Here is a 26,829-nt window from a genome sequence, read left to right as displayed (position 1 = left end):
ATTCGAAATACTGAACATTCCAGGCTGCACGATACCCTTAAGGGGCGGTTTACTTGGAACTACCGTGTTTCCCCGAAAATAGGACCTACCCTGAAAATAAGACCTACCGGAGTTTTCCTGCAAATTTAAAATATAAGACATCCCCCCAAAAGTAAGACCTACCAAACTTTTTTTTTAAGCAGGGCAGCCGAGAGCCACCCGAGGTCGCCGGGCCCCCTCTCCGTCGCTCCCGGAACTAACCTGAAGCTCCTTTCACCTTCGCAAGTTCGGATTGGAGCAGCAGCATGGCAGACCTGTACTTCCTTCCGTGTCCCGCCCTCGCCTGACGTAACATAACGTCAGGCGAGGGCGGGGCACGGAAGGAAGGAGAGGTCTGCCCTGCTGTTGCTTGCTGCTCTGAATCCGAACTTGCGCAGGTGAAAGGAGCTTCAGGTTACTTCCGGGAGCGACGGAGGGGGGGCCAGGCGACCTCGGGTGGGGGGGGCGACCGATGTTTCCCAGAAAATAAAACATCCCCCCGAAAATAAGACCTAGCGCGTTTTGGGGAGGAAAAATAAATATAAGACAGTGTCTTATTTTTGCGGAAACACGGTATTTTCTCTGTCTCCTTCCACTGGTAGATGGACACAACCCATTAGTCTGGACTGGTCTGGTATGATTAAAGGAAAGAAAATTATCAGGTAAGAACATAATTTTCTCTAACATCAATTCAAGAATGGGCTAAACACAACAAACTTTGCCTGAACCCAAGTAAAACCAAGCTTCTCTGGGTCCCTAACACAAGTGGATACATACCTGACATCAAAATCCCTTTTGGGAAGTATGAACTCCCCCTCAAATCACAAGTCAGGAACCTTGGAATACAGCTAGATTCAACACTTACTCTGATTCCCCAAATCCAAGCAACCTTCAAGAGCTGCTTCTACTATTTGTGACAGCTATGCTGCCTCTCTTCTTACATCGAGGAGATAAATCTTATCCCAGTTGTGCATGCCATGGTAATATCAAGACTGGATTACTGCAATGCACTATACAATGGTCTGACTACAAAAGGCCTGCACCAGCTCCAGTTGATTCAGATTGCAGCAGCAAGACTCAGAAGATTACAAGCGACGTGACCACATCACACCATTTTTGCAAAAATTTAAAACTCTTATGTCTGATCTTCAAGGCCCTGAAATGAAATGGCCCTGAGTATCTGAAGAATAGGATGATCCTTGACACACCTCCAAGGACACTAAGGTCCTCCCAAGGACTTTCACTAACTACACCCTCTCCAAAAGACATTACACGATGTGATACCTGCAAGCGAGCCTTCTCCGGGGTAGCCCCCACACTCTGGAATGCATTGCCTGAAAGGCTCCACTTAACACAAGACTATCTGTACTTAAGGAAGCAGGTGAAAGCTTGGCTCTTCAACCAAGCCTTTAATGGAAGAATTAACTAACTTGTTAGTCTCACGCACACACACACACAAGGATTGACTCAGGCTACACATACTTCAGCGGGACATGATTATCCACTCCTACCCTAGCTGAGATGATATTTAACCATCTCTCTGACCTCATGTGCAACTTTCTTCAAATCAGTCACCTTACTTTCTAATTCTTCCTACTTTCTTACTCATCTATATGTTACAACTTTGCCTTACCCTTCACTACCAATTATATTGTTCTATTATGTATTGTGTAGTCGTTGCAAGTAGTATACCATGCCATACTTTGTATTGTTACTTGAATATTTTTACTGCTGTAATTGCCTATTGCTCATGTTTGATCTATTCTTACTGTATACCGCAGTAAATAAATCCTAATAAATAAATAAATAAATAAATAAAATGTACCAAGACCACATAAAAGTAGAGGGAGGTTACTCATTATTTACAAGATGTATTTTGTCTTAATGTATTAGTAACTAGTCTCCCTGAACTGGAAATTTTTGCATGTGAGTTAAGGATGAAGTTTTTAAAGATAAAATCAGCTGTATATTAACCTTTTGCCTACCAGGAAAATGGTCAGCAGCGAAAGATATTTTTATTGATTTTATTTCTAGGAATGTGGTTAATTATAGCTCAGTTTTAATATTGGGAGATACTAATTTACATTTGGATCATATAGATGATGCTAAGACAGATTTTTTTTTTTTATTCTGGATTGGTTGGGTTAAACATATTTGGAGAAATCACATGAGAGAGGGCATCTACTGAATTTTTTAGTTTACCTTAATTGTCTAGATTGTAATTTTTCTGTTACATCCTGTATTCCAGTACCTTGGTCAGATCACTATTTGGTAGAATTTGTAATCAGATGGAAGGAGATTGAGAAAAGGATACCAAATTAGTCAAATATGCAGTTGAAAATAACTAGGGGTAAGTGATCAAATTAAGAACATAAGGGTAGCCATACTGGGTCAGACCAATGGTCCATCTAGCCCAGTATCCTATTTCCAGCTGTGGCCAAGCCAGATCACAAGTACCTGGCAGAAACCCAAATCGTGGTAACATTCCTTGCTACAAATCCCAGGGCAAGCAGTTTCTTCCCCATGTCTGTCTCAATAGCAGACTATGGACTTTTCCTCCAGGAACTCGTCAAAATGGTTTTTTTTTAATCCAGATGGTTATTCGCTGTTACTACATCCTCGAGGAAAGAGTTCCAGAGCTTAACTATTCATTGATGAAAAATTATTTCCTCTTATTTGTTTTAAAAGTATTTCCATATAACTTCCTTGAGTGTCCCCTAGTCTTTGTACTTTTGGAACGAGTAAAAAATTGATTTACTTCTACTCGTTCTACACCACTCAGGATTTTGTAGACCTCAATCATATCTACTACTACTATTTAACATTTCTAGAGCTCCCCTCATCTGTCTTTTTTCCATGCTGAATAGCCCAAACCTCTGTACCTTTACCCCTCAGCCGCTTTTTCTCCAAGTTGAAGAGCCCTAGCCGCTTTAGCCTTTTTTCATAGGGAAGTCGTCCCATCCCCTTTATCATTTTGGTCACTCTTCTTTGAACCTTTTCTAATTCCACTATGTCTTTTTTGAGATACAGCAACCAGAACTGAACGCAGTACTCAAGGTGCAGTCGCTCCATGGAGCGATACAAAGGCATTATAGTATTTTTGATCTTATTCACTATCCCTTTCCTAATAATTCCTAGCACTGACATCAGGCTTGCCGGTCTGTAATTTCCTGGATCACCCCTGGAACCCTTTTTTAAAATCAGCATCACATAGGCCAACCTCCAATCTTCAAGTACTACAGACGATTTTAACAACAGGTTACATATTACTAACAGTAGATCAGCAATTTCATTCTTGAGTTCTTTGAGTACCCTTGAATGTATGCCATCCAGTCCAGGTGATTTACTACTCTAATTTGTCATTCCTTGTAGGAAGTACTCAGTTGGTCCATATTGAGGACCGTTTATCTCTCAGGTCCATCTGTTGGAGACTGGGGTGCTCCAGGGTTCCCCAGACTCGGCTGTATTGTTTAATCTGTACCTGTGTTCCCTGTGTAAATTGCTGAAGTCATTTGGCATATCCTGTCAAGTTTATGCAGATATTCAGTTTTTTGTTCCATTGACGTTATTAATGGCTACTACTATAGCAAAACTACAAGAGACATTTGAGGGAATACTGGAATAGATGACGGATAACCGTTTGCAGTTGAATGTAAGTAAAGCAGAGGTGTTAGTTTCTCCGATTCTACTCCATGTTATCCCTCAACTGTCCCTCTGGCTGAAACTTCCATTGCTGTCTCTTGTGATGTTCAGAATCTGGGAGTCTGGTTGGATTCACCTTTGTCCTTCAGATCCCAAATATAGACAGGGATTAAAAACTCTTACTTTAAGTTGCGACCCATGCTATCTAGGGGTGATTTTCAAAAGGTAATACAAGCTATGATTTTCAGCAGTTTGGATTATTGTAACATTGTGTATTTGGATTTATCTGCTTCTTGTAAACAGACACTGCAGACAGTACAGAATTCTGCCGCACTTTTGTTGTATGTACTTGAAGATGTCATCTTTGCTGAAGTTGCGCTCGCTCCCTATGATTCAGCAAATTAAATTTAAGTTACTGCTGCTAGTTCATTTAGGATTACATCAGAACTCTTCTCTTTTATCTTTGTAGTATTTTGCAACGATATGTGCCATCTAGATTACTATGTTCAGTGAGTGCCTGTGCACTTGCCATGCCGAACTTAAATATCCTGTTTATAAGTAAGAGAAAATATGAAAGATTTGACTTTAATCCCCAAGAGGATTTCAGCTTGGTAGTTAGAAGCGGCAGGAGCACTTCTGTGGTGGATCAGAGGAAAACAACAATCTGTAGCTAGAGAAGAGAATGTCATCTCAACAGCTGCAAGCTTCAAACCTACAAAATATATTAAAAACAACATCAAGAATATGTGTAACAGGTCACATTGTGAAGTAGATCAAAAGTTTGCTTACAATATTCATCTGACTTCTTTGAATGTTCTAAGGTCTCAGTTGTTTGTGTATGTTGTAGTGTGGAGTCAAAATTGCGCATCAAGGAATGCTATCATAAAATTAAAAGAAAATTGTGCAATATTTTTTGTTATAATTGAAATATAACAAAAAGATCCCAGCACTAATGTGCTTTGCTTGTTTACCTCCTTAGGTTTGTTCAAGATCATTAAAGTTGGACCAAGCTTCTGATTCTCTAAAAAAAGCCATGGCAGCTTTTCTAAAGTAAGTATTTGGCCCTGAGATTGTGTGGAGTGGAAGCTGTCATTCAGTAGAATCTTTGAGAGAGTACTTTAAACTGACTTAGAAGTGCCAAAAAAAAGCAAAGCACAAGAATCATACTCAGCATACCAAAGCTTTGAGTGTTTATAAGAGTCCAAACGCCGACCATCTTAAAAATCTGACAAGGCAAAGTTTCAACAGAGGAGGAGGGAGGGGGGTGACTACGAATATTTGATAAAATTGAACGGAAAATGAGGTGGTGGGGTGGGGGGCAAAGGGAGGGTTATCATATACATAAAAAAAGGATCAAGTGTTACCAGGTTATTGCTGACAGATGTTCTTGCTTATTGTCATATCATGCTTGCTTGTTGTTATGTAACCCCTTGATGTATTTGTCTAGATTTGTTGTTCAGCTGTATGTTGTTAGGTTTTCTTTGATCCTGAATAAAAACTGTTAAACCTTAAAAAGATCAAAGATGCCAGCTTGTTAAAGTATTATTGAGCCATGCAGTAGAGCATGACAATAATTGTGCTGCTTGTTTTGGCACAGATGCTAAATTTATGCTGCAGATTCATACTGTCTGAAATTGAGCAACTGATGGTACCTAAAATCCAAAATTCTTAACCTTTATGTTGAATCATTGTGTGAACATATACCCTTTTAAATAAGTGCAGTGATTGGTTTGGCTTAATGACCATGTGACAGATGTTTAAATTTTCAGGCCCAGATTCTGCACATTAGACTAGAAGATATTGCAAGGTGCTGCAAAGGCAGTGCTTATAGCGCCTCATGGGTTGGAGTCTCTTCTGTTGCTCAGCAGCAACATCTGCTGGTTGGCAGACTGAAGAGCACATTTGTATCAGATTTGATAGGGAACCATTGTTTGTGCCTCCTAAGCCAGGTCTTTGTTACTGTGTTGGTTGAGCTGTATGGAGATGGGAATAAAATGAGAGGAGCAGAAGACTGAATTTTAAAATAGGATTTTTGGTGCCTTGCCCCAGTTAGGTCAGATTGCATAGGCAGTCGAAAACAAGCAAAGGGAAACAGCCATTTCTACCAAACGATAGTGGTGGTTTGTGGACTGTTGCAGATTTTTTACTTGGATAAGACCTTGAAATTCTTTTGCAGAAACTATGCTGTCGCCCTCGGAGCAGGGAGAGGCATCCGAACCTCTCCCCACGGGGAATCGCACGAGGCTTGCGGGACAGCGACTGCGTGCCTAACTCTGCCTCGCCCACCCAGAGTAGGGAAAGACGATTGAGCCTCTCCCACGGGAGACCACACGGGCTGTGTGGAAGCAGTCGTGCGCCCGGCTCCGCATCCTCACTCGCCTGCCCGCCGGTTCCTCAGACGGCAACAGGAAAGGGAAGCACTGTCCGGTGGAGCTGCCCCAGGAGCATGGGAGTTATGGAGGCATGAGGGAACCGCCGAGGCCGCTGAGGGCTCAGTCGACAGCACCGAGACCAGAGCGCAGCAGCAGCGACAAGAGGAGAAGGGGCAATGCGGCGGAGGGCTCTGAGGGGCTCAGAGCAAAGCAGTAGCGACAGCCTGAGGCTGATGCCCCCCCCCCCCTCTGGTGTCTACCTCCAACATAGACACAGCTCCCAGGGTTGCAGAGTCTCTGTGCCCTGGGCAATGCGTCCGATCACCAGATCGTGAGTAAAGTGCCTATTATATTTCAAGATATTGAGACTTTACAACTGACAAGGCTTGTAAGGCCTGACAGTAAAAACCAAAGTAAAAACTGAATAATTGCTAGTGAATTGAAGACACCTTCAGCATGACGGGCGTGCCTGAGAAGGAGCCTTTTGCACTGCATTTGATCAACCGGAGAAGGCAGGCTTGTGAGGAGAGCAGATCGGGGCAACACGGTCTTAATAGTAACCACAGGAAATATATACCATAATGAATACGTTCAAACTACTCCTAATAATCCACTCCCTAAGGCTGGTCCATTTAACACTAACCACCCCACTTGCAGAAAACAACATCATACCCATACTACACAATCATCATAGATTGATCAAATACACCACACATCACCAAACTGTTAACAACCTAAACAAAGGAAGAAAACTTACATGCGAACAACCACAACAGAAGGGAAAGAAGGACCCAAATAAACTCACCTCAACAAAGAAACGACAACTAACAAAAGTCCACTTAACACCAAATACAGAAGACCCATTCCAAACAATCCAAGTGGGTTACATCAACGCCAGATCCGCTATAAATAAAACAGCAATACTAACAGACTAGATCATGTCAGAAAACCTCGACCTACTCTTCCTCACTGAAACTTGGATCCATGACCAAAAGGACCCTATAATCCTAGACCTGTGCCCTCCAGGATACAAAATCACACACTGGACCAGAAAAGAAAAGAGAGGCGGAGGCATAGCACTAATCTATCGGTCCCACTTTACCACCGAAACCACCTCAACTTGAAATTGCCTCAATCAGAATCCACAACAAAACCCTACGCGCTCATGTGAATTGTGTCTTGTTTTACAGACCTCCAGGTAATTGGAACGAAGGCCAGACCAACTTCATGGACTTCATTTCAAACACTTGTGTAACCAACTCCAATATACTAGTATTAGGAGACATTAACCTCCACCTAGAAGACCCAAACTGTACCAACGCATGAGAATGCAAGGAATTCCTCCACTCATGGGCTCTTAAATGGCCACACATACAAGGAACCCATGTCAAAGGACACACACTCGACCTCATGTCACACAATCTGTCCACAGATCAGAACCTAATAATAACAGAAATTAAATGGACAGAAACACCATGGACCGACCACTACAAACTAAACCTATCCCTAAAATGGCGGAAAAAGGGTTCACACCGTATACAAGAACACACAACCTATAGCACAAGAGGCCAAATAGACTCGGAAACATTCTGGGAACAGAAATACAAAAACGAATGGACAGCACAAACGGACTCCATGTACTACCTCTCAGAATGGGATGAAAGATGCAGAAGCATACTGGACGAAATAGCACCCTTACGAACAAGAACCTCACTTAGGCATAACTCGATACTGTGGTTCAACGAAGAACTGAAAAAATAAAACACAATCCAGGAAACTCGAACGAGCTTGGAAAAAAATAAAAGACGAACACACACTCAACGCATGGAAACAAATACAAAGAAAAGACAAATACGCACTAAGACAGACCAAAATAGGGCCAGATTACAAAGACACAAAGCAATTATACCAACTCATGAACAAACTACTAGACACCACCTTGGTCACCACAACCAATACAGACATCCCATCTGCCGACAACCTTGCTAAATACTTCAATGAAAAAATTGCAAACCTATGTAGCACGCTACGTCAGGACAACACCAATGTCGAAAATTTCATCACTGGCTTGGACCCAACCCCTGGTGAATACCCAGCGGACCGAACCTGGTCAAACTTCGCTCTCCTCACCACGGAAACAATCACCCAGGCGATTAAGGTTCTCCAGCTCTCACTGTAAATTGGATACCTGCCCCAGCTACCTAATAAAATCCGCCCCCTACCGCTTCTTAGCAGACCTTACATCCTACTTAAACTACATGCTTCAACAAGGTCTCTTCCCTAAGGAAAATGGCAACATCCTACTCGCCCCAATACCAAAAGATCCCAAGAAAAAAATCAACTGAAATCACTAACTACCACCCAGTAGCATCAATCCTACTGGTGGTCAAACTGATGGAAAGCATGGTAACTAAACAACTTACTGATTACATAAACAAATTCACAATATTACATGAATCACAATCAGGATTTCGCCCCCTCCATAGCACTGAAACAGTACTAATTACCCTCCTAGCCAAATTCAAGCAGGAAATAGCAACAGGCAAAAGCATACTTCTCCTCCAATTCGACATGCCCAGTGCGTTCGACATGGTAAACCATAAAATACTACTAAGACTCGTAGATTACTTCGGGATTGGTGGACACATACTTAGTTGGATCAAGGCAGGGGTGTGCTGGTAAATTTTTAACAACAGGCTCTTTCTCCGGACGTAGCCAGCTCTGCAGTTGGAAGGGCCAGGGGTGGCTGGGTGGGGATGGGGGGGAGCAACACTTGCCTCTCTCTCCTCCCTCCCTTCGTGCGGGCACGCTAGGCATACCTTTGCTGGCAACCAATAAATGGACTGCCACCACTCCCAACGTCTTGCTCTGAGCAGCATGCTGAAACTTCTCACACATGCTGGAGAAGTCCTAGCCTGCTGCTCAGAGCTGGAAACAAGGAGTTGGGAGCAGCAGCAGTCTATTTACTTGGCTGGCAGGGCTCAGCATCCCCCCCAGCAAAGTAAAAGAGAATTCAGCAGGGGGCCCAAGCCCACATTTTGGGAGCCAGTTGTTAAAGTAGCCATGGAGGGGCCTACTTTAACAACCGGCTCCCAAAATTCTTAAAAACTTAACAACCGGCTCTTGCGAGCCTGTGAGAGCCTGCTCCAGCACACCACTGGATCAAGGGTTTCCTAACCACTAGAACATATCAAGTGAAATCAAGCTCAAACATATCACCACCATGGAAAGCAGAATGCAGAGTACCTCAAGGATCACCACTGTCACCAATCCTTTTCAACCTAATGATGACCCCACTAGCCAAGTCCTTATCCAACCAAGGCCTTAACCCTTTCATCTATGCAGACGATGTCACAATATACGTTCCTTACAAGCGTGATCTGACAGAAATCACCAACGAAATCATGCTCAGCTTGAATATCATGGACTCATGGGCAAACGCATTTCAACTAAAACTCAATACAGAAAAAACACACTGTCTCATCCTCTCATCCCAATATAATACGAACAAACCCACAAACATAAACACCCCAGATTATACCCTCCTTATCTCAGACAGCCTGAAAATTCTCGGCGTTACAATCGACCGTAACCTCACACTAGAGAACCAAGTGAAATCTACTACAAAGAAAATGTTCCACTCAATATGGAAACTTAAACGCATGAAACCATTCTTCCCGAGGGAAACATTTCGCAACTTGATACAATCAATGGTACTAAGCCATGTAGACTACTGCAGCGGAATTTATGCGGGATGCAAAGAAATTATAAAGGAACTTCAGACCGCTCAAAACACAGCAGCCAGGCTTATATTTGGAAAAACGTGATTCGAAAGCGCCAAACCCCTCCGAGAAAAACTGCACTGGTTCCCAATCAAAGAACGTATTGCTTTAAAAATATGCACCCTGGTTAATAAAATTATCTACGGCGAAGCCTCGGGATACATGACAGACCTCATAGACCTACCAATGAGAAACACAACAGGATCAACACGAACATACCTAAATCTCCACTACTCAAGCTGCAAAGGACTCATATACAAATCAGCCTATGCATCCAGCTTTTCCTACTTAAGTACACAACTATGGAACGCATTACCAAAAGCCGTGAAAACAACTTATGATCACCTAAACTTCCGAAAATCATTAAAAACTAACCTGTTCAAAAAGGCATACCCTACCGACCCAACTTATGTGCCTGTACCCTGCAACACAACGAAACCAAAGATCATAATGGACATATAATAACTCTTCCTCTCGACGATTCCCTAATGTGTCTGTACACACAAACCTTAGTCTACCACAGCATTACAGTATTTGTTCATACCGGAATTGGCGAACTCCTTTACGGTACTATGTAAGCCACATTGAGCCTGCAAATACTGTAGGTGGGAAAATGTGGGATACAAATGTAACAAACAAATAAATACATACATTTACATACAATAACAAAGATACACAGAAACTGTGAATATTTCTTTGCTTTTATAAGGTGACAACCTCACTGCTGCAGTTCTGAGGTCAGTGTGTAGATAAAGGCTTCACAGTCCTGTCAGCAGTACGGTAGTGGTGAAATAGAGAGCTGATACAAAGAAGAGTAATGTGATAGAAACAAGTTGACCAAGAGTTTGGAGCAGTGGTATTTGTTTCCAGGGCTGGTACCTATAATATTTGCACAGGTATCAATCCCTTCTACTGCATGTAGCTATACTGTTTCATTTGCTAGTCCACACCTTTGGAATTAATTCCAATTTCTGTTGGAGCTGCAAATGATTTTTCTGTTTTCAGGAAATCTCTTAAGGTATGTCTGTTTTTTCAGGTTCATTGACTAATTCATTTATTATATTTATTATATATTCAGGTATATTAGTGAAAGGAGAATGACTAAAAAGGGAATTATGAGACTAAAAGATACTGCAAACCGCTTGGTAGGTAATGATGAAGAAAAGGCAAATTTGCTAAATAGATACTTTTGTTCTGTTTTTACTGAAGAAAATCCGGGAGAAGGGCCACGATGGACTGGCAAAAGTTCATTTGAGAATGGAGTGGATATAGCACCGTTCACGGAAGAGAGTGTGTATCAACAACTAGAAAAACTAAAGGTGGACAAAGCCATGGGACCGGATGGGATCCACTCCAGGATAGTGAGGGAGCTCAGAGAGGTTCTGGCGGGTCCTCTTAAAGATTTAATAAATCCTTAGAAATGGGAGAGGTTCCGAGGGATTGGAGAAAGGCGGAGGTGGGCCCTCTTCACAAAAGTGGTGATAGGGAAGAAGCTGGAAACTACAGGCCGGTAAGCCTCACTTCGATTATTGGAAAAGTAATGGAAGCGATGCTGAAGGAAAGGATAGTGAATTTCCTGGAAGAAAATGAGTTGCAAGATCCGAGACAACATGGTTTTACCAAAGGGAAATCGTGCCAAACGAATCTCATTGAATTCTTTGATTGGGTGACCGGAGAATTGAACTGTGGACATGCTACAGACGTAATCTACTTAGATTTCAGCAAGGCATTTGACACGGTTCCCCACAGGAGGCTCTTAAATAAACTGGATGGGCTGAAGATAGGACCCAAAGTGGTGAACTGGATTAGGAACTGGTTGACGGACAGGCGCCAGAGGGTGGTGGTGAATGGAGTTCGCTCAGAGGAGGGAAAGGTGAGTAGTGGAGTGCCTCAGGGATCAGTGCTGGGGCTGATTCTGTTCAATATATTTGTGAGTGACATTGCCGAAGGGTTAGAAGGTAAAGTTTGTTTATTTGTGGATGATACTAAGATTTGTAACACAGTGGACACCCCGGAGGGATTGGAAAACATGAAAAAGGATCTGAAAAAGCTAGAAGAATGGTCTAAGGTTTGGCAATTAAAATTCAATGCGAAGAAATGCAAAGTGATGCACTTAGGGAGTAGAAATCCAAGAGAGGCATATGTGTTAGGCGGTGAGAGTCTGCTAGGTACGGATGGGGAGAGGGATCTTGGGGTGATAGTATCTGAGGATCTGAAGGCGATGAAACAGTGTGACAAGGCGGTGGCCCTAGCTAGAAGGTTACTAGGCTGTATAGAGAGAGGTGTGACCAGCAGAAGAAAAGAGGTGTTGATGCCCCTGTGCAAGTCATTGGTGAGGCCCCACCTGGAGTATTGTGTTCAGTTTTGGAGGCCGTATCTTGCTAAGGATGTAAAAAGAATTGAAGCGGTGCAAAGAAAAGCTACGAGGATGGTATGGGATTTGCGTTACAAGACGTATGAGGAGAGACTTGCGGACCTGAACATGTATACCCTGGAGGAAAGAAGAAACAGGGGTGATATGATACAAATGTTCAGATATTTGAAAGGTATTAATCCGCAAACGAACCTTTTCCGGAGATGGGAAGGCGGTAGAACGAGAGGGCATGAAATGAGATTGAAGGGGGGCAGACTCAAGAAGAATGTCAGGAAGTATTTTTTCACGGAGAGGGTGGTGGATGCTTGGAATGCCCTCCCGCGGGAGGTGGTGGAGATGAAAACGGTAATGGAATTCAAACATGCGTGGGATAAACATAAAGGAATCCTGTGCAGAAGGAAGGGATCCTCAGGAGCTTAGCCTAGAATGGGTGGCAGAGCTGGTGGTTGGGAGGCGGGACTAGTGCTGGGCAGACTTATACGGTCTGTGCCAGAGCCGGTGGTGGGAGGCAGGGATAGTGCTGGGCAGACTTATACGGTCTGTGCCAGAGCCGGTGGTGGGAGGCAGGGATAGTGCTGGGCAGACTTATACGGTCTGTGCCAGAGCTGGTGGTGGGTGGCGGGACTGGTAGTTGGGAGGCGGGGATAGTGCTGAGCAGACTTATAGGGTCTGTGCCAGAGCTGGTGGTTGGGAGGCGGGGTTGGTGGTTGGGAGGCGGGGATAGGGCTGGCCAGACTTATGCGGTCTGTGCACTGAAGAGGACAGTACAAATAAAAAAAGTAGCACATATGAATTTATCTTCTTGGGCAGACTGGATGGACCGTGCCGGTCTTTTTCTGCCGTCATCTACTATGTTTACTATGTATATTCTGATGTGTGGCTGCTGCCTGGTTTTGTTTTTTAATCTTAGATGTATTACTGTTCATATTGTTTTGTTTTCTTTCAAGTTGTAATCCACACAGACCTATATTGTGCAGGATTAGTGAAATATAAGATTGTTAAATACATATCCTAATGGTTATTAATGAGAGGGGTTTCCAGACATATTATCTCCAAGGTTTCACATCTCTCATGCATATTCATTAGGGGTAGCCTGAAAACTGCCCTGTTTGCGGTTTTTGGGAACCAATGGTGAATACTGTATTAGTGCAGGGTTTTTCAACTGTCCTTGGAATATATGCAGCTAATTTAGTTTTAGCATATCCACAGTGAATATGCATCAGATGGATTTGCATGTGGTGGAGGCAGTGTGAGCATTTATGTCATGCGTATTCTTTCTGGTATCCTGAAGTTCTGACTGGCTGGTTGTATCCCCTGCTCTTCCTCTAGCTCACTGTGGAGAAGTCATGTCATCTCTATTCTTACATAGTTTACCCTGCTCTAATTGGGAAGTAAGGACAACATTGTTCCTTTTCCAGTCTTTACTTATTGAGCACTTCAGGTACCAATGATGGCAGACAACATACATGCAAAGCGATGGATTTATAGAGTATGTTAAGACACCGACCTTGGGATTATCTTGAGAAGTGGAAAAGATTTTGATGACTAGAACACTCCTTATACAAAATCCTGTAACACTTTGATAGCATTGAACAGGAAAACAGGCTGGTAATCTTCTAATGATGATTTTTGTTTTGGTTGCTGTTCTTCTAGGAATTTGTGTTTGGGACTGGAAGACCTGCAGTTTGTGTTCATGATTTCTTCTCATGAACTTTTTATAACACTGCTGACGGAGGATGAGCAGAAGTTGCTTGTTGATCAGATGAGAAAGAGATCGCCCAGAGTCAGTCTGGCCACCAAACCAGTCACTTCATTTTATGATATACCAGGTAACTGGTCAGCCTTTGCTTTGTCTGGTGAAAATGCTAACACATTCTGTATTTTTTTCATGCAGCCTACATAACTACTACTACTATTTAGCATTTCTGTAGCGCTACAAGGCGTACGCAGCGCTGCACAAACATAGAAGAAAGACAGTCCCTGCTCAAAGAGCTTACAATCTAATAGTCAAAAATAAAGTAAGCAAATCAAATCAATTAATGTGTACAGGAAGGAGGAGAGGAGGGTAGGTGGAGGCGAGTGGTTACAAGTGGTTACGAGTCAAAAGCAATGTTAAAGAGGTGAGCTTTCAGTCTAGATTTAAAGGTGGCCAAGGATGGGGCAAGACGTAGGGGCTCAGGAAGTTTATTCCAGGCATAGGGTGCAGCGAGACAGAAGGCACGAAGTCTGGAGTTGGCAGTAGTGGAGAAGGGAACAGATAAGAAGGATTTATCCATGGAGCGGAGTGCACGGGAAGGGGTGTAGGGAAGGACGAGTGTGGAGAGATACTGGGGAGCAGCAGAATGAGTACATAAATGTTGTGAAGAATATTTAACAAGGAAGTACTGTATACCTTGCGTGGAGCCATATTTTTTTTCAGCTGCCATTTTGCTACTTTATTTTAATCTGTTTTTCAGAGTCGCATCCATCTGTGTTTTGCTCCCTGTCATGAAAAACTCCCGTTGTCTCGCAAGTTATTATTGGTAACGGACTCACTTGGATGGGGTCACAGTGCTTGAGGATTTTCTGCTGTTACCAACTAAGCTCCGATTCATGAAATTATTAAAGTCCAGTTCTAGTTTTCTAACACTATTCCCAATGCTTTTTGAGGGCTAGAAAGCAGTGGATTACCCTGAGATAAGATCCAGACTGGATCTGGATGATATCAGGATAAGGAGTTTGATACAGGAGTTTTAGATAACATCACAATTCTTCAGATACTCAGATTCTTTTCTTTTTCAGCAGACAACTGTTGCCATCTATTTCCATGGTTGTAACCTTTACTTCTTTAATTCCCAAAACAGTTTTCACCAGTGCATTTTATCTCGGGGCTGGCTTTAGACGTGCTGAACGGGTGGGTTGCTGTCTTTTCCACCTATGTGTCTCCATATTATGACATCAGCCGGTCCAAACCCAGTGTTCCTTCTCCATGTGATGGGTGGGAGCAGAAATGGACACCTGATACAGAACTTGGCAGATGTGTATGGAGGGGGAATTGTGCCTTTTGCTGGAGAAAAAATCCTTAACCCATCATTAAGTAAACCTGGGGAAAGCCACTGCTTATCCTTGGGATTAAGTAGCATGGAATCTTGCCGCTTTTTGGGGCTCTTGCCAGGTACTTGTAAATTGGACTGGCCTGTTGGAATCAGGATACTGGACTAGATGGACCCTTGATCTGACCTTGTAGGGCAACTCAAATTCATATGTTCTGTTCCCAGCTGCTGCATTGAGAAAATAGCTGCCACTGAAGGAGGGAGAACTCTTGGTCAATATTGTTTCAGAACCACTTCTGAAAATGGAAAATTCAGGGATGCTATGTTGAACTGCAGCTGATAAATGAGAGATGTTTGTCTGTGGTGGTGGATGAAAGATCAGCTTGTTGTGATGAGGCAAAGAAGGGAGACAGAATGGGAGGGGGAGAATGCTGTTGGGCAGGAAATAGGAAGAGAAAGTAAATGATTATAGGTGGGAGAAAGTGCATATGAGGGTTTACCTGGTTCTGGACAAGGGAGGATGCTGGACACTAGGGGCATGTTCAGAATAAGGGTAAGAAGTGATAATGGTACTGGTCAGAGAGGGGAGAGATGGTTATATTATGCTGGTGCCACCACCACTACCAGGAGAAAGAGCTCTGTACAGAGCTGCTACTAAAGAGAGAAAGGCACCAACTTTGGTTTTTGCAAAGGGCACCAGTTAGCCTAGAGTTGACGTGTCTGTGCTGGACATTATATATGCCTTCTCCAGTTACAAGCATGTGATGACATTATCTGAAGCGCATTATGGGTGTTTGAGAAAAATGAAGATAATCATTCACTCACTGATCACCGTTGGATTGTTCTAAAAATGTAACATAGATTTAAGACTGTTATGAAAAGGCCCGAGGGCTCTAAGATCAGAGATTTAAACAGTTGATGGGCTTTTCCACTCTGTCATTGATTGGCCAAGATATGACATTGCTACTGTTGCTAAAGTGAATGTTTATCTGGGTTCTGTTGGCAGACTGAACTGAAATTAAAAAGCAATAGTTCTACATAACTAGCTAACTTTAAATAGTGTATGGTGTAGTGGTATGTTGGATGCTGAGAATTTTATTTGAATTAAAAGTACTGCAATGCGTTTTTATAGCCAGTCTTCTATCTAAGGCATTAATGTTTCTTCATTCTCTGTTTTTAATTTTCTTTTTAGCATCTGCAAGTGTGAATATTGGTCAGCTAGAGCATCAGCTTATTTTATCAGTAGACCCATGGAGGATACGTCAGATTTTAATTGAGCTCCATGGCATGACATCAGAGCGCCAGTGCTGGACAGTCTCCAGCAAGGTAACTTGTTTTCCTGAGTTCGTAGGACCCTTTTCTGAAAAATTTAGAGGTACACAAAAAATTGTACATCAAAGTGGCATTTCTATTGGCTTACAAAAAAAAGAGATTAAATAAGATTGGGGCACACTAGTCTGCACTATCCAGTGGTAAAACTTAAATATATTTTGTTTCAAATATATGGGTCACCTGCCAGATTCTAGAAACGTCTGCAAAGGTGACAAGACTAAAAAGTAAATTCCTCTGCCACACCACAAACTAAATTTTCCAGCTAATGCCAGTTCCGCAGTCTGAGGAGATCATCATTTTTCCTTTCTACTTTTTATTTCACCTCCAAAGTGTGTGAGAACTATAAACAGTAGTATGCATGTTGTAGGTGATGAGGAATCATTCCTATTGAGGCCATTACTGAGCTGCTATGGAATTCTAGTGCCACATGTTTGCATATGCTCTTCCAGTATGATAGCATGAATTCACTTTATGTTGAGAATTTTTGTTCCAATCCTCAAAGGTTATAAAAGCTCATTACAGTGTCTAGATGCATTTGTATATGTGTGTATATATATGTATGTATGTTTCTCTCTTCAGTGGGAAGTACCAACAATATATGGCAGTGTTATCCTCGGAATTAAAGATGGCCTGACCAAGGATTTGGTCTACATCCTGATGGCAAAGGGTCTGCACTGCAGTTCTGTGAAGGTCGGTTAAGCAGATTTAGTGTTGTCTTTCAGCAATAAATTGCACTATTTAAGGCACCCCTTTTCTAAAAATATGTTGTAGAGATGGAACATGAACATTTAGATCTCCAAAACATAATACAAAGTGTTCGTTAAAAATAATATTAGAAAAATCATATAAGCCACCTTTTTGATATTTTCCTGAGGTTTGCAGAATTTTTCTTGAGGTGGAGTACTTACTTTCTGTTGCTTTTAAGACCTTTTCTTTCAGGTGGTATTCAGTATCACTTAAAGTTTTATACAATTCTGAGAGAGCTTCTGAAGCCCAGTGTTTAAGTATTACAAGTTCCTACCATGATATCATTGTGTTATTGAATCCAATCTTTTCTTATACAATAAAAAGAATATGAATTAAACAATTCTGTGTTTTTTGAGACACAGTAATGTATAAAGCAAGAGTACTACTACTACTTAACATTTCTAAAGCGCTACTAGGGTTACGAAGCGCTGTACAGTTTAACAAAGGAGGACAGTCCCTGCTCAAAGGAGCTTACAATCTAAAGGACAACATGTGCAGACAGTCAAATTGGGGCAGTCTAGATTTCCTGGATAGAGGTGAAATGGTTAGGTGCTGAAGGTGACATTGAAGAGATGGGCTTTGAGCAAGGATTTAAAGATGGGCAGGGAGGGGGCTTGGCATATGGGCTCAGGAAATAATAAGAGTATTAAGACTAATTAATTCAGTATCAGTGTGTAAAATGGTAAGGTGACAAAAATATCAGGATGCACCAAGAAACGTATGAGAAGAGACTTGAAGACCTGAATATGTACACCCTAGAGCAGGGGTTCTCAACTCAGTCTTTCTGACACTCAACCAGTCAGGTTTTTAGGATATCCTCAATGAATATGCATGAGATACATTTGCATGCATTTCTTTTTTATTGTATGCAAATATATCTCATGCATATGCATTGTGGGTATCATGGAACCTAACTGACAGTGTATCCGTGGACTGCGTTGAGAACCACTGCCCTAGATGAAAGAAGGGATAGAAAAGGTTGATACAGTAAAAGTACTGAAATCACTTCTTTTCCAGAGACAGAGAAGTAGTAAAACTAAAGGACATAAATTGAGGTTGCAGGGCGGTAGGCTTCAGAGTAATGTCAAGAAATACTTTTTCACAGAGAAGGGTGGTGGATTCCTGGAGTGCTTTCCCAGTGGTTTATGGTTTTTAGTTTACTAGCCGTTGAGCCCGTTAAAACGGGCAACTATTGGAATGGGGGTGTTCCAAGGCCCCCCCCCCCCAAGGTCACTGGTACCCCCCTCCCCCCCCCCCCCAGAGTCGCCGCTGCCGCCACCCCTCCACCTGGCCCGGGCCCTCTGTTCGCAATTAATTCAACTTACATCGCCGCAGCACGCAGATCAACTGAGCTCCCGTCGGCCTGGCCTTCCTTCTCTGCCTGTGTCCCGCCCTCGTGTGACGTACCGTCGGTGAGGGCGGGACACAGGCAGGGAAGGAAGGCCAACCGGAGCTCAGCTGATCTGCGTGCTGCGGCGATGTAAGTTGAATTAATTGCGATCAGAGGGCCCGGGCCAGTTGGAGGGGTGGCGGCGGCGACTCGGGGGGGGGGGGGGGGTTACTGGTGGCGGCAACCTCGGGGTGGGGGGAGCGCAGTTTCCCTCTCTGTCCCGCCATTGTCATCACGTATTGACGTGGGGGCGGGACAGAGAGGGAAGTCTCTACTGCGCATTTGCGAGTGAGTTCGGTCACTCGCCGTTTATATGTTTGATTAGTATTTACTTAACTGCCTTTACTGGAAGCACAAGTCAAAGCAGCGTACAATTAATTAAAAGTTTAAAAAAGAACTATAATTTTCAAATTGTAATTATTCTCCAGACCCTGCAATTGTATTTACTATGTAAGCCGCATTGAGCCTGCAATATGTGGGAAAGCGCGGGGTACAAATGTAATAAATAAATAGGATAGGTTCGATCATACAAACACTCCGAAACATTTTCAATTGCAGACAGGGTTCTGCTAGCCTGCAAGCGCTTTCCACCCAACCAGGTCATAATAAGAGGTTAATAGCCAAAAGCCTGTTGGAAAAAGTGGGTCTTATCCATGTTAAACTTTTGGTAGGATTGCTCAGAATGAGTAATTTTGGAATATTGTTCCACAAGATGGATGTTAGAAAAAAAGAAAGTACTTTGTCTAGTTGAAACTAAATGAGCAAATTTTGGGCCTGGAACAACCAGATTGCAGTAAGCGGGTTGAAGTATATGGCACAGTACATGATGCAAGATATGGAGGACTGCCATCCTATAGTACCCTACTACTAATTCTATAGCACTACTAGACATACACAGCACTGCACACATTATTTGCAGGTACTTTCTCTGTCCCTAGGGACAATCTAAATTTTTTGTATCTGGGGCAATAGAGGGTTAAATGACTTGCAAGGTCACAAGGAGCTACAGTGAGAATTGAACCCAGCTCACCTGGATCAAAGCCCCGCTGCACTAACCACTAGGCTACGTCCGCCAGCCAGTTTTAGTATTCTAGTAGTACTGCTGACCACTGCCAGCTGAATATTGACCAGTAGGATTTTTATTTATTTATTTATTTATTTTAAATCACGTCTTGATCCTTGATTGCCCATGAGGAGCTGCAGCCCTGATGATAGGGCAGCCAGGACTCTTGCATCAGCAGACCACATAGAACTGTTCACTGAAAAGAAAATTGAGTTTTGTAGAAAGTCTCTCAGTTGCAGACTGTATCTCTTTGTCTGTTGACGGAAATGGCACAAACTTTATGGTTTGTTTTGATAGACGCACAAACTGAAAAGATTAAGGGGGGAAGTTATCAACATGGGCTACTGTTAAGATGTGTTATTTTACAGTAATAGGTCTCTGCATAAAATGGGACCTGTGGTAAAATAGCATGTCTTAGCGGTGGCCCTCGTTGATAACTAAGTGATATATGCATAGAAACAGTCAATGTAAGATATTTACCACATTCCTAACTGATAATGTACGTGACTTTTGGGCAGACTGGATGGACCATTCAGGTGTTTATCTGCTGTCATCTATTATGTTACATTGTAATAGTTCTTCTGTAATTTTGCTGCTTTTCGAACCTTAATGGGGATATTCCCCTGTGCTTTCACCTTACTTTCCTTATATGATAACATTAATGATATGTATGTGTGATCTTATCAAGTCTGAATGTACTGGTTGTCTTTTGGAAGTGCCCCTTTTAAATATACCCTACTGTGTGCCAGGACTTTGCCCATGCAAAGCAGCTCTTTGCTGCTTGTCTGGAGCTGGTGACGGAGTTTTCTCCGAAGCTGCGTCAGGTCATGCTGAATGAGATGCTACTTTTGGACATCTACACTCATGAGGCAGGACCAGGGCAGAGTGGGGAACGGCCACCTCCGGAACTCATCAGCAGAGTGCGAGGTTATCTGGAGATGCGGCTTCCAGGTAAAGGAACAAAGGATTCTGAAACTGTCTATATGGACTTCCATTTTTAGTGTTTGTGTGTTTTTTGTTTTCCTCACAGTTGTTTTGTGTTGAAGTATGACAGTTTTTTGAAAAGAGGCAAAATGACCTGAAATCAGGAAGGAGAACCAATATAAAAATGGTACAAAGGAATATTCTTAGGCAGATGACATTTGGACACTGTACATGTCTATCAGGTGACAGATTGCTAGTGTGACCTCAGAGGAGGAGGTCATCGTAGTGCTTCATTTCTGAGGAGACGGTTTTTAAAAATTTTCAAGGAAAAATCTATTTCTGATAATAATAATAATAAAATGAGACCTAGCACCGCAGACTCCACCTCCATAGTTGCGGGGCTACCGCCAGTACCGGCAAGTGGTAAGTCTAATGACAGCACCACACTCCTTCCAGCGCAGATGCATGACATAACTAGATATGCAGCACATACGGTCTGTGCCAGAGTCGGTGGTGGGAGGCGGGGCTGGTGGTTGGGAGGCGGGGATAGTGCTGGGCAGACTTATACGGTCTGTGCCAGAGCCGGTGGTGGGAGGCGGGACTGGTGGTTGGGAAGCGGGGATAGTGCTGGGCAGACTTATACGGTCTGTGTCAGAGCCGGTGGTGGGAGGCGGGACTGGTGGTTGGGAGGCGGGGTTACTATATAAACCTGGCTCATATTTTCAGATGGACAAAAAAAATCTTGAAATTTTAATGAATCACTCTTCAAACCACAACATAAAGAGGTTTGCAGTAGAAGGTGCCATCACTTGCTGGAAAAAACGCCCCTGAAACAAAAAATAGTTGCTGCGCATTGCTATATCTCGGGTGTTGCCATGGGCACCGCCTGGACGTTGAGAGCTTAGAATTTGCTTCCTTGCATCTTTCTAAGAGTGTCTCCAGGGTCTTGCTGACTTCCAGAAAAAATTCCATTAAGAGGTGTTACTCTTTCAAATGGAGGAGGCTTTCTGTCTAGTGTAAGGGCATGGCCCAAGATCTTATTTTCTGCTCTACACAGACCTGCTTGAATACCTTCTTGTACCTCACTGAGTCTGGTCTCAAGACCAACTCTGTAAGGGTTCACATCAGTGCAATTAGTGCTTATCATCAACGTGTAGAGGCTAAGCCCATCTCTGGAGAGCCTCTAGTTGTTTGCTTTATGAGAGGTTTGCTGTTGACAAAACCACCTGTCAAACGTCCAACTGTGTCATTGGATCTCAATATTGTCCTCACCCAGCTGATGAAAGCTACTTTTGAGCCACTTGATTCTTGTCATTTGACGTATTTGACCTGGAAAGTTATGTTTTTGGTGGCGGTCACTTCAGCTCGCAGGGTCAGTGAGCTTCAGGTCCTAGTAGCTGATCCACCTTACACTAAGTTTTACCACAATAGAGTAGTTCTCTGTACGCACCCTAAATTACTTCTGTAGTGTCGGAGTTCCATCTTAATCAGTCATTCGGCAACATTTTTCCCAAAATTACATGCCCATCCTGGTGAGAGTGTACTGCATGACTTAGATTGCAAGCAAGCCTTAGTCTTCTATCTGGAGCAGACTAAAGGCTATAGACAGTCCTTTTGCTTCTTTTGACCCAAACAGGATGGTGGTAGCCATCAGCAAATGCACAATTTCCAACTGGCTATCGGATTGCATCTCCTTTACTTATGCACAGGCTGGGCTGACTCTAGAGAGTCAAGTAAAGGCTCACAATGTCAGAGCTATAGCTATGTCAGTAGCCCAATTGAGGTCAGCCTCCATAGAAGAGATTTGCAAAGCTGTGACAAGGTCATCTGTACACACATTCACATCTCATTACTGCCTTGAGCAGGATACCCGACATGAAAGCCAGTTCAGACAGGCAGTTCTGAGAAATTTCATTAGTGTCTAGAATCCAGTTCCATCCCCCTAGGCCCAGTTTTGTTTAGTTCCAGGCTGCACCTTCGTACCTTAGTATGTACATATTTTCATGTTAATTGACTTCCAGGCGTCAACGTTTTGAGTCCCTGTTCACCTAGCATTGTTGTTTTCCTAGCCTGTTTGTCCTCGGAGAAAGCAAATTTACTCACCTGTAGCAGATGTTCTCTGAGGACAGCAGGTTGAGTATTCTCGCATACCCTCCCACCTCCACTTTTAGTTAAATTCTTTAGCTATCATGTGTGACTGATGGACCCACACTCGGCAGGCAGGAAGGCACCAGCGTGTGCGCGGTGGGACGCTACTAGAAAGTTCTTAGTCTCGCTAGTCAGCATCTACACCAGGTGCTGTTGGATGGCGTCGCCCAGCTGTAGGAATACTTTGCCTGCTATCCTCAGAGAACACCTGCTACAGGTGAGTAACTTTGCTATAAAGACAGGTCAGAAGTCAGCTTTATAGAGAGAGCATAATTTATATGCCTTTCTGCATCAGCTAAGGCAAAATTACCCTCCAGGTATACACCAAAATGTTATGTAATGTTTTAAAATTTCTTTGCAGATATTCCTCTTCGGCAAATTGTAGCTGAGGAATGCGTTGCCTTCATGTTGAATTGGCGTGAGAATGAGTACTTAACCTTACAGGTTCCAGCATCTTTGGTCCAGAACAATCCATATGTGAAGGTAATAGGGCTGCTCTTACAGTGCTTTAAGGCCTGAATTCAATGTTTTCTTTCCCATAAAAAAATAGAAGAAAAACTTAGACTTAGTAAATCAGACCCATAATACTGCAAACCTTGCAGAGGAGTCTGTCTTTGGGATGCCTCTTGAAATCATTTTTACTGAAATATAAGTAAACAGAGCAGAGAATAGTCTGGGGCAGAGAAAGTTAAAATATAGTGGTCTTTGCCTGTGTTAAAATAAAATGGGGGATACTCAAAAGCCTGTGAGCTATTTAGGGGAACTTGTAAAATGTGCCTTTGGTGTCCACTCCCTTTTGCCCTGGTTATGGAATCTTTGGCACAAAGGATCTAAACAGTGGTGTCTTTAGATAGGAATATTTGGGATAGCAACAGAGAGCAAGCTAGGCATTCCTTGGCCACACATTGGTGGTAATTCTGCAACATAGGTGCTAACATTTATATGCTTATTACACACACAAATGTTTAGAATAATGGCATTTACATGTGTATGTGTCCACATATATGCATAAATGCCAAAATTCTACCTAAGCACTATTCTGTAAATGCCTGTAGAACTTGCGTAGCATAAAATTACAAAGAGTGTATACACATGGGCAGGGCTCAAACTTTTGCACATAACTTATGGACTGTTGTAAGTTATGCAGGTATCTGCAGCACTTAGGCATTAACACTTATATCAGCTCTATGGCTGGTATAAGTGCTAGCTTCTAAATGCTAAGTGCGTATGTGTCTGGTTTGGATAGTGTTCTATAAAGGAAAGTAGGTACCTACATTCCTTCACAGAATACGTTGCTATCAGGAATCCTGTTATAGAATTGCCCTCATTGTGCCTCCTCCACATCGTATCTCCTCCTCCATTATTAAATGAGCTACTAAAAAAATGCCAAGGGCTTTTTTGCATGAGGAAAGTCCCTGCCAGTATTAGCTAACAAGTAAAACTACCATTACAGTTGACAGCAACATTAATTTCTTTTATATGGAAGTGAAGTCTGGATTCTATACGATTGGATATAATCTTAATATAAAACCCGCACCTCTAATTCTGTAACACACACTCCACATTTCTCAAGAATGGACAGAAATTCCCAAACTTGTCCCAGGGGGATTCTCAGACCGTCAGATTTTCAAGATATCCACAGTAAATATGCATGAGAGAAATGTACATGCAGTGGCGGTAGTCCATGCAAATCTATCTCTTGCATATTCATTGTGGATATCGTGAAAACTTGAATGACTAGAGTTTTCATGGTCTGCGCACTGATTAGTTGAGCTGTGCTCAGATAAATTTTTTGTATAGACTTTTATCTTGCAAAATATTTAAAATGTGGTGGAAGGATTTTTACATGTTTATTCTCTAAGAGCAATAAAATCCTTAGAAACAGGAACCTTAATCACTGATAATTTGCGCTTGAATAGAACTTGAGATGAACCTTCTTGGTGCTGATTAATGATAGTGCCTTATAAAAGTCTAAACACTGTTGTGCGTTTTTCACATTATGTGATCTAAAAAAAAATACAATTTGATTGCATTACAGGAAGAGTTTATTTTACTGATCTACACAGCATACTCTGCACTTGCAATGTGAAAGGGATTTGGTCACAAGTCTGGCCCAGTAATTGGTGCATTTTCCCTTTCAGATGAGTTATATAAATTTAGGATAGCTCAAAGGCTTCAGCCTCTATCTTAGATTTAAGAACCCTTCTAATGTTGAATTGTCTTTTAGTCCTGGGTTTTCTCATTAATACAGATAGACAGTCTTTTGGTATTTGTGACTGACATAGAGTGCCTTTCAAAAGTCTTCATACCCTTGTACATGTTTTATGTTTTGCAATAAAAAAAATGCAATTCAGAATTCTTTAAGGTAGGATTTTGTTTCACTGATCTACACAACATACTGCATACATTCAACATAAAAAAATATTCATAGAAATATTCAAAAAAAATAATCGAGTGAGATACCAAATAGTTTTGACTGTATACGTCTTCATACCTTTTGTCACAGCCAGGGCTCAATTTGTAGACAAAAAGGAAATGGAACGGGGAGCAGAGCCAAGGCCAGAAGTGAACTTGCTGTGTATATATGCCTTTGACTATCTTCTTGTATGAGTGTTGTAGAGTTGAATGGTTTAGGTAGTTAGCTCTTTACTATCTACAATCAGAGTTCTTTTCTGCCTTCTTGTTTTTACTGTTTTTTTTTAATTGTAAACTGCTTTAATTTACTTACAACGAAGGTGGTATAGCAAATTTAATAAACAATAAATGATATACGCACAGTACTTTGGGCTCTGTTTACTAAGCCGTGTTTTAAGCGCGTTAGCATCTTTAACGCGCGTTAACCATGTACGTGCCTACAATATCACTATAGGCGCGTACATGGTTAGCGTGCGCACTAATTGTAGGCATGTTAAAAATGCTAACGCACCTTAGTAAACAGGGCTCTTTAATTGTGGATAGAAAAGAAGCTGGTATGTACATATACTTGGAAAATTCATATATTTAATTTAAAAAACTTATCTCGCTATTTACTAAGCCTCGTGCTAATGCCAACACAGCCATTCACTTTGAATGAGCTGTGTCAGCATTGCATGTGGCTTAGTAAACAAGGGGGTTAAAGAATATCACAACAGTAGTACAATTTTGCAACATTATGAACAAAATCTTGGACTAATCAGAGTTTTTCCTCAACATTTACACATTTGATACCACAGTGTTCTGCCAATAAATTTTTGGCAGACTGGTAGCATGAAGTAATAGGAAACAAAGGAATTCCTCATAGTCAGGGCCGGTCTTAGCAAGTGCGGGGCCCTATGCAGACCAATTTGGTGGGGCCCCATCCTAGCCCTGCCCCTATCCTAGCCCCGCCCCCGCCCATTGATAAGATTATTCAATTTTTAGAAAATTTTTTATTTATGAAATTTCAAATAAAGACAAATGAAGCTAAACTTGTACAGAAAAACTGATTGAAATAATAAGCACAATGCTATCATGAAACCCCACCTCCCAAGAAATTATTCAGTTCAAGTCCACAATTAGTAGTTCAAATTCTCCGGGGGGTCAGAGGTGCGGACACACAATCTCTCCACTGCAAAACACTATACACAAACTTGTGCAAAAACACAGTCAGAACCTTACCAAACCATAACAGCACTAATTCCAAGGACAGGACGAGCTACAACCTTATGCATGGAAAGGCAGAACTGTAATTACACCAGGCTCTATAACACCAATACACTACCTTGTGGAAAAAAAAAAGGGCTGCAAATACTACACGCTAGCAGGATACTGTACCTTGATCACACATGAAAAACACATGACATAACAAATATGAAGGCAAAATACTGAATGGAAAGTTACCTCAAGAAGTCAGACTCAGCATGCAGCAATACTAGAAAAATTGAAACTTACATGCAAAATATCACAGATGCACATTTCTAAAAGCTGACATATTCCAATTAATAAATTCTGAATAAAATACTTTTTTTCTACCTTTGTTGTCTGATC

At 42.2% G+C, this 26,829-nt stretch overlaps 1 protein-coding gene across 1 annotated transcript in view; it reads left to right on the top strand.

The window, feature by feature from the left end:
* Positions 1-26,829, top strand: part of INTS8 (integrator complex subunit 8) — a 178,326-nt gene that overhangs the window by 68,102 nt on the left and 83,395 nt on the right. The window contains exons 12-17 of the mRNA XM_030216822.1: positions 4,640-4,710; positions 13,842-14,017; positions 16,413-16,546; positions 17,132-17,242; positions 20,502-20,703; positions 23,186-23,307. Coding sequence (XP_030072682.1) covers positions 4,640-4,710; positions 13,842-14,017; positions 16,413-16,546; positions 17,132-17,242; positions 20,502-20,703; positions 23,186-23,307 — 816 coding nt within the window. The remainder of the gene's footprint in view (positions 1-4,639; positions 4,711-13,841; positions 14,018-16,412; positions 16,547-17,131; positions 17,243-20,501; positions 20,704-23,185; positions 23,308-26,829) is intronic.

The sequence above is a fragment of the Microcaecilia unicolor genome, chromosome 1, assembly GCF_901765095.1.
Source record: "Microcaecilia unicolor chromosome 1, aMicUni1.1, whole genome shotgun sequence".
In the NCBI taxonomy this organism is placed as follows: Eukaryota; Metazoa; Chordata; class Amphibia; order Gymnophiona; family Siphonopidae; genus Microcaecilia; species Microcaecilia unicolor.
This window is presented reverse-complemented; position numbering and strand designations above follow the sequence as displayed.